At 36.9% G+C, this 9,360-nt stretch overlaps 1 protein-coding gene across 1 annotated transcript in view; it reads left to right on the top strand.

The window, feature by feature from the left end:
- The first annotated feature begins 2,279 nt into the window (after positions 1-2,279).
- sypb (synaptophysin b) overlaps positions 2,280-9,360 on the top strand; it is a 16,787-nt gene continuing 9,706 nt past the window's right edge. The window contains exons 1-2 of the mRNA XM_016455038.1: positions 2,280-2,369; positions 4,206-4,271. Coding sequence (XP_016310524.1) covers positions 2,352-2,369; positions 4,206-4,271 — 84 coding nt within the window. The 5' untranslated portion in view covers positions 2,280-2,351. The remainder of the gene's footprint in view (positions 2,370-4,205; positions 4,272-9,360) is intronic.

Genomic DNA, 9,360 nt, shown 5'->3' with positions numbered 1-9,360 from the left:
CATGACTGAGCGGTTCAGCTGACGCAGATCTAGAATAGGACGCAATCCTTCTAGCGTATACTTACATTTTACCATCATACATTTTACAGTCCATCACTGTTAGGCTATGTATCATACCAGCCTGGTCTCATAGGAAAACTTAACAATTTTACGATGTGGAGATTTTGTATGAATTTGTAATAGGTGAATTGTAACATATAATTTTTAGAAAAAGCATCTAACCCAAATCCTAACCCAACATAACCCTCTCTGGGGCATGAGCAGATTTAACCACTAATTCACTAAAATGTAAAACTGTTACAAATTGCTATGAGATTGTGTTGGTTATACACATTTTCAATTTGAAAATCACTGTATGGTCATTCGTATAGTCATATTATAAACACAGTCTGTTTTCATAAAGGAGCTCACAGGAGCTCAGATGTTTTAACACTGGCAGAATTCAAAAGCAATTTATTATGCCAAACCTCTAACCCATAGGAAAAAGTCAACATGCGGCAACCGTTTAAAGGAAACCCAATTCACATTGATCACTAAGAAAATAATCCTACTGCATGAACAGATCTACCTTAGGAGAAATCATTACATCAGGGTGATCTACATTTATTATAATGTATTGTTTTACATCCAGTATTATAATGTAATACTTATATTATATTATATTTAGTCATTTAGCAGACGCTTTTATCCAAAGCGGCTTACAAATGAGGAGAATAGAAGTAATCAAAATCAACAAAAGAGCAATGATATGCAAGTGATACATAGCAAGGTTTTTTTATTATATAATAAATAAAAAGAAAACAGATAGAATAGAAAAAGAACAGAGCAAGCTAGTGTTAGAGGCCTTTTTTGCTTTTTGTTAATTGTATAATAAATAAAAAGTAAACAAATAGATAGAATACAAAAAGAATAGAGAAGCTAGTGTAGCTTTTTTATAAAGAAAACAAACAGTTAGTAAATGAATAGAGTGCAAGTCTTCTTCTTCTTCTTCTTCTTCTTCTTCTTCTTCTTTGTCCTAGCGATTTTCCCGCTTGGGTGCAGGGTCTGCTTTTCTGCACGCCTGTCTCCATTTGGCTCGGTCCAGAGCATCCTCCGGGGCGATGTTGGCGTGCCGCATATCGTCCTTCAAACGGTCGAGCCATCGCTTCTTGGGCCTTCCGTGTGGTCGCTTGCCGTGCGGGCTTAGTCGAAGTGCTGTTCTCGCCACCGATCCTTCGTCGCTTCTTACGACGTGGCCATACCACCGGAGTCATCCTTCTCGCATCTTCTCCACGATTGGGGCGATGCCCATCTGCTTTCTGACGTCTTCGTTTGTCACATGTCGTGGTCCCATTGGGTCAGACCAAGACACCATCGCAGCATTCGCATTTCCATTGTGTGAAGGGCCTGCTCGTGCTTGGATGTTGCCGGCCAGCACTCCGATCCATAGAGGGCTATGGAACATACCACGTTCTTGTAAATCTTGGCTTTCATTCGAATGGGCAGTCATCGATGGCGGCATTGACTCGGGTTCGGGCGTCTGGGAGGGTGTCGCCGTCGCTGCTGATGACAGATCCGAGATACTTGAAATTGGTCGCCTTCTTCAGATCCTTGCCGTCAATGCTGATGGCTCCGTTCGTCTGAGGCACGCATTCCATATACTCGGTCTTCTTGATGTTTAGCCGCATTCCGTAATTGTCCAGTCGGGTCTTCCATTGCTGCGTTTGGTCTTGCAGCTGTTGACGGTCTTCGCTTGCCAAGAATACGTCGTCAGCGAAGAGAAGCGAGCACGGATGGGCAGTTTGGATGTCAGCCGTCACGGTGTCCATGCATAGGATGAATAGGAGCGGCGAGAGGGCTGATCCTTGATGGACTCCGATGGTGATGGGGAAGGACGGTGATGTTCCGAGCGGGGTTCGAACCACGCTGGTGACGTTGCGGTAAAAGCACTTGGATCCATTGGACGTAGGCCTCAGGCACGTTGTGGGACCAGAGGGCATGCCAGATAAGGTCGTGCGGAATTTTGTCTAACGCTTTTTCGAGATCCAGGAAGGTATGCTCTTGTTTTTAATTTAATATTATTTATAATAAATAATTATTTATTGTTCTATTGTTTTATTATTAATATTATTATTCAATTATTGTTCATATTAATTCTAATTAATTGTATATTTATGGTTTTTTTTTAACCCGTGAAATTAAAACTAAATTTGAAATTAAAAATTGAATTTAAAAAAATAGAAATTAAACATTAGACAAGCATCAGACAGACGAGCATGACTTGAGCGGTAGATTATCGTGAGCGGTGACCCGGATGTAGCGGCGCTCTACCTCCACTCGTCTGATCCTCTTATCAGCGAAAGGCGGCCGAGATGGATGTTGTCAACCAGGTAGGGCTTTCAATCACAGCTATTCACCGAATACATTCTGCAATGTACTGCAAACTCCTCACAGACCTACAGGCAAACAGGCTACTGTTATCTGACTGACCGGCGTTGATTTAACAGAACGGATAACGCAGTTTAAATCGGTCAAGAACATAACGTTACCTAGACACGACGTCTCGTTGACTTTCAGGGAATCCCTGCTGGATGCCACCAAATAAAACACAACAGAAAACCGTTAGCAATTCAAGACATTTCTCGTGAAACCGGTAAACAACACTAGGATTTATGCAGAGCATTGCGACGGTGGTATTTTATACTGCAGTATATATTTTTTTAATTAAGAATGACGGAACTAATGCGCAACTATTTTCAAACGGGATGCTATATGGTTCACATAGCCCAGACTGGCTGTTCAAATAGCCTAATGTCTCTGTTTTCATGATGCATCTGTGAGATGATGAGGCGTTAAGGACGAGAGCCGTCTGCGGAATCTGTATTCACACTGAAGTCCAATTCGCGAGTGAATCTTTTTTGAACCGGTTCTTTTTAGTGATTCGATCGAACCGATTCCCAAATTCAGGAAGAATTTTCTGACTAAAACTGTGAGTAGGTGAATATTGTGGAACTGTAGCCAACCTATATAGCCAAAGAATTAAACTTAAAGTGCTGATTTTGATCGACGCCACAAACGATTCGGTGAACTAGTTCATCGAGCCAAGCTGTCCGACAGAACCGATTCGCTCAAACGATTCACTCAGACTTCAGAATAGTTTTTATTCAGTCAGTGTTTGTCAGTTATCACATCGTAACAGAACAGGGGTATCACACGCTGGGTTACAGCAGATGGCATATGGTTTGCATTAAAGCGCGAGGTGAGAGATGACATGTGAAGTGCCGCATTCACTCGCGTGCTCTCTGGCCTTGCGCCCGCTGTGCGAGTCAGATGTATCTGTAGCCTGTAAATGCTCGCCAGTTGCACTTTCATAAAGGTAACGTTGAGATAAGCAGCTTTGACTAATTCTAATGCTCTCCTCTCGCGTGCGCTCTATTGGTCTCTCTGTCGTCATCACGGTCAGGTTATTACAGTGTATTTATTAAGAGAAAGAAGCCAAATGCAACATACCTGCATTATCCACCATAATATGTGACCGTGTGCTCAGTAGAGGTAATAAGCTGCAAAATACCCCATACAGTGCACACACAGACAGATAGATGCTCTAGATACTACATTTTGTAATCAATGTCAAATTTTTCATTTTACGGTACATTTTAAAATTAATACAATTTTGTGTGGCTTTACAGAAGTACACTTATTTTAATGTGTTGACCGACATCCTAAAGCATGTACAGTACTTGATTATAATTGTAACTGTAGTGTGTCATTTCATTTTCAATTTAAAGTTAATATATTTTTAAATGTACTGAACTGCAACTTCATCATTACAAATCTGTAATTATACATGTATTCAAATACAAGGCATACAAGTTTCAATAGAAATAGCATTAAAGTATATTTTAGTTTAACAAGTGCTTGTCAGTACATTCAGCTAAACATATTTCAAGGACAATAGAAATAATTATGACATTACATATAAGGATAGTCCTACTTAAGTGGTTCAGAAAGCCACTCTGTTGTAGTTAATGTAGTTTAAATACAACTTTACTTGCAGTTAACATGCATTTAAGTGCCTGAAAACATCAGTTCACACTGAAGTATATATACGGTAAGTACTCTTTTTAAAAGTGTGCTAAAGTGTACTCATTTTTCACATACCAGGTTTGATGTTTTATATAGCTGTAATTTTTGTTGCTGATATTATTTATGTGTTTATTTTTTAGCTGGTGTCCACTGGGCAGTTCACAGTCATCAAACAGCCATTAGGGTTCATTAAAATCTTACAATGGGTGAGTAATTAAAGACCTTGCATGGTGTTGTTTTTAATCTTGCTATTTTTTTTTTAAACATAATGCCTTTTTCTTTCCTTTATATTATTTCCTTCTACAAAACTGTAGAATATCTTAGGTTTGCAACTTTGTAAAACTGTAATTTTACTGAAAGCACTGGTATTTTCTTACAAGAATCACAAATCTAGTTAATCTCAATAATAGCTGGCAGTAAACAAAACACACACATGCATGGTATTGTTCACAGCTGGAGTGGTAGGCTCTGAACAGTCACTGCTGCTTGCGTAACCCACGCTTGGAGAGGAACCTAACGCTAGTTTACAGTCAAGAGATCTAGGAAATCAAAGCTGTCCGTTATGAATCATCTACAATTCTAACCTGTGAGCTTGCAAACAAGTGTGTTTGTGCATCTTTGAAGCTGTAAAATACATATTTTACATTAATAATTTAATACACTATTGATACATTAATAATTTAATTACAATAATTGAATTCAGTTACATTTTAAAAATTTTTTCCCCTGAAATTCTGCTGTATTAAAACATTAGGCAGATATACTGGGTTCTTCTGACACTTTGGTTCGCTGTGATATGCCATGTGTTTATGGCCAGTTCTGACTAATTTTCTATTTAAAGCTTCCTACAATAATTAATTGCTCAGAATTAGACAGACATTTAGAGACCAGAGCTGGCATGAATCCTCAGTAAACATATGGTCTTGGTTCTTTCCAGCAAAACTTTGTCAAAATTGCAGAATGATGTCAAAGTCTGCGGTTGAAATGAGGCTTTATTGTATAAATATGGTTTGGATGCATTCACAAATTCAACCCACATTGATTGAGCTACTGTTATTTCAAAATTGAAAAAACAAACAGAATAGTTTAAACAGATTTAATATCTTAATATACAATAATAGACATTTTTATATGATGACAACATAACAGTGATCTAAATGTTTTTAATTTATTTCTGACTTCAGTATAAACTAGAGCCAATAAATGCAGCACAGTGCTTTAGGGCATTTTCATGCCTCTATAAATTGTTAGGATCACAATAGAAAAAAAAAACGGAATTTTAGTTACATCAGTCATTATTCTTTCTTTCATTTATTCCTTACAGTTGAAAATCCTAAAGGAAGGCTTTTAGGACTCCTCTCCTCATTTGGAACCAATCCTACATGATCATAATGTCAATTTTCTTATAGGATAGGCCTGGGCGATAAAACGGTATCGATATTTATTGACGGTACACCTTCTTCGATAACGATATAAAAAAAGTTAGATATAGCGCACGATATAGTCACGTGCTATGAGTGACGCAGACAGCACACACAAACACAAACACATGCTGAAATGAGTGCTGTGCCTGCCTGTGATGAGGAGATTGTGAATAAAGAATGAATATTAGTCGAATTTAAAATAAACATTTGCATTTGAATGTTAGGACTAGGAGTGCGAGGGAGCATCATCAGTGGCGCACGAGATGCGGTGATAATGATGTAAGTGACGTTGTTGCATTTTAATGTTTTGTTAGTCTAGCCCACGAGACGCGCCGCTGCTGCGTTATTCATTCAAAATATTAGAGAAATATAGAAGCGCAATGCGGAGTAGATCTTGATTAGGTTCAAACCGAAACCAAGCCATTCACACAGAACGCATATTCAGCGCATTTTTTAGACGGACAAATATGACTGCTGCACTCGCGTCTCACACAAGAGATGTATAGAAAGCCATGCAAAGCTAAAACAGTTTAAACTTTTAGAAAACACGTCGCGAATTTGTGGAGGTTTATTCCTTTTCACTACGTCTCATGTGTTTTTAAATGCAATCTGTGTGAATGGCACTTCGGCTCTTTGGATTAAGCAATGCATAAATACGTGATGCTGTTTTGTTCATAATTGTTTATGCAATTTATGAAATTATGTTTGATTTATATGAGTTAATTTAGAATGCACGGTTTTTTTTAGAGACAGTTATTTCCCTGCGTTGACCATTTAAATGTGCTGCATTATTTTGCTCATTGCGCCCTCCTGTGGCCTTGGGAGACAAGCCAAAAGTTTCCTTAAAACCTATTTAATCTGCATATAAAACATTAGAAATTAGATATTTAATTTTTATTGTGTTTGACTTTTAAAACAAAAAAATATTTGTTGTTTGTCTCAATGAATTGGGTTAATTTAAAAATACAGTGGTTAAATTTAAACACTTTTTTCTATTGCTCTTTGTTTTAAAAAAGGTTGAAATTGAATTGAAAAATGTCAATAATTATCGATACCGAACGATATGAAACATTATATCGTTGATACATTTTTTAGCTATATCGCCCAGCCCTATTATAGGATTACAATAACACTAAGCAAAAACCTAGATGTCCTAAATGGGAACACATAATTCCTAACTGAACCAGCTGGATGAGATATCCGTGTATCAAAAAGAACTGAAAGAAAATCTGTGGGGATTTGAAAACTTCTAAAGCTGTAGCTGTTCTGCAAGACGTGATTTAATTACAAACCAAGCAGAGTTCACACAATATCCAGCAGGATTCTAGGAATCAAACAAGATCCTGGATCTGAAATTCCTATCGGATGTTTCGATTCTTGTTTTATTTTTGGAATTCTTTCTTTTTTTTTTTTTCAACAGCTGTCAAGATATACAGTATTACAAATAAAGTAGAAGCCCTGGCCCTTTATTAATGCAAAAGCAAAACGATTGATCTTGCGTGATATTCTTTCTGTTGTTTTTTGTATCATCTTTTTCATCAGTCCTGTAGCCATCTAACAAATATAATCACTCAGTGCAATAAGAAGTGTTGTGTTCATTACATCTGGTGCTTGTGCCATATTATGCCAGTGACTATTTGTGTACCAAGATTCACATGTTGTGCAATTACTGTAAATAATTAATATAATTGTAATATAAATAAAAATCAACTTATTTACTTACCAGCCATGATGTGACCCACCTTCAACCTTGAAATGTGGTTTAACTAAAAGTCAGCTTTTGTTTCATTGTCAGAAAAACATTGAAACAATGATTAATGCTAAATGGCTGTTAACATGTGAACAAATTGTGAATAAATCAACACTGAAATTTTAATTCTCCCATGTTGAACAGCAAGACATTGACAGTGTTGCTGCATCAGTGCTGATTCGTTTTGAAAAATCAAAAATCAAAATTTAGTAGTGATTCAGTTACGATCCATGTCGTTGATTCATTTTGTGTATTCATGTTTTTCAAATGGATAGTTTACCCAAATTCTGTCATCATTTACACACCCTCATGTCGTTCCAAACCTGTATGAATTTCTTGATTCTGCGGAGCACAAAAGATTTACAAAATATTTAATGCTTATTAGAGTTTACTCCATTAGCTTAGCAACATGCTAACATCAACTGAATGAAACAGAAGTTGTAATCGTGTTTTCTTCACTATTGCACGTAGGAAGTGTGTATCCAACTGTTACTTGAAAGAGAAAAAATGTAGGGCGGGATTCAATTTGGTCCATCGGAAATTGATTGTGTCATTGGATCATTGTCCTTTGAACTTATAAACGTTTACAGACAGACCTACTGTGAGGTTGTTAAATGATAGCATTTGCTTCTGCTGTCAGTCCACAATTTTTCATCTTATTTTTAAAATAATCATGTTTAATAGCAGAATTCATGCTGAAAAACTACATTATATGCTGTACAGAAAATTCCACCAATCAGAGGTGATCTTTAGCTCCGCCCACTGCCATAAAGCACCACAAATTATGTCATTGAGTCAGCCTTCCTAAAAGCTCTCAAAATTGTGTTTGTACATATATTGCAATTAACTTAAAATATATTGTTTTTATATAATCAACATTTTAGTTTTATATTTTTCTCATTTGCAGTGGGATTGTAGTTTATTCTTTCACTAAAGCTGTTATTACACAGTCTTGTACCTTTGTTTTTTGTATGATTTCAAATACTTTTTTGCTTCAAATAAAAGTTTGTAATTATATGATTCTCCTTGTAGATGGTTGGTTTGGCTCATGGCTTATAGCACTTTAACGAAAAAATCCCTATGGGAAGAATGAATGGGAAAAAATACTTCTGGAAAAAAAATGTGGGCGGGTACTAATGCACTCTATTGCTGCAATCTCATGGGATTGACAGGTTGCTGGACAGAGGAGGTTTTTGTCCCGCCCTCATGCCAATAAACACATCATCGGAGAAGAGATGTCGAGGGCACATGAATTTAAGAAAAAAAAATACAATTAATGATGTGCATGGATAAACCATGTATAATAAACTAAATACATTTTAGTGCAGACTTTAAATAAATTAAATAGCATGCAGAGTGCTATTTCCGGCACGTAGAGTTTGTGTCTATGTCAAGCGTTCCAGATCAGTCACTTTTTCCGTGATGGTTTGGATGCTGCCAGTGTAGGCTGTGAGGAAGCTCCCTAGGTTTTGCAACAGAGCTTATGTGTGTGTTTGTGTGTAAATGTGTGTGTGCGCAGAGTGACATTTAGTAGATCGGCACAGTGTGTGTGGTGACAGATGGTGAAGCACCTTAGTTAAGATTAATAGCTGGATTTTCTATTCAATCGGATCTTCCTGCAGTGAAGGGAGGATGTGGTAAAAATACTCTTACCAACTAATCTCTGTCTGTGTGTGTGTGTGTGTGTGTGTGTGTGTGTGTGTGTGTGTGTGAGCACGTGCCTGCACCATTGTGACTTTAGTACACTGGCTAATGCTAGGTGTTCTGTAATTACTGCTTTAATTCCAGTCAGTTCACTAACATTACTGTGATAATTTGTTAACGCCTCATGTTTGTCGCCTCATCTCATTTGCTAAGTATCCATAAAATCACTAGAACGTGCTCACTTCTGTGTTTTCTCTTTATTTTATATTTGAAATGTAACTCCTTTCTTTTAATTGACATTTTTAATTAGAATTTTACAAGTAAAGCCATATATATTTTTTTAAATATATCATTAAATATTTACATTTAGTAATTTAGCAGATGGTTTTATCCAAAGCGACTTACAAATGAGGACAATGGAAGCAATCAAAATCAACAAAAGAGCAATGATATGCAAGTGCTATAACAAGTTTCAGC

Source organism: Sinocyclocheilus anshuiensis, unplaced genomic scaffold (assembly GCF_001515605.1).
Source record: "Sinocyclocheilus anshuiensis isolate Anshui unplaced genomic scaffold, SAMN03320099.WGS_v1.1 scaffold449, whole genome shotgun sequence".
Classification (NCBI taxonomy): domain Eukaryota; kingdom Metazoa; phylum Chordata; class Actinopteri; order Cypriniformes; family Cyprinidae; genus Sinocyclocheilus; species Sinocyclocheilus anshuiensis.
The sequence above is the reverse complement of the archived record's forward strand: the minus strand, read 5'-3'. Positions and strand labels throughout refer to the sequence as shown.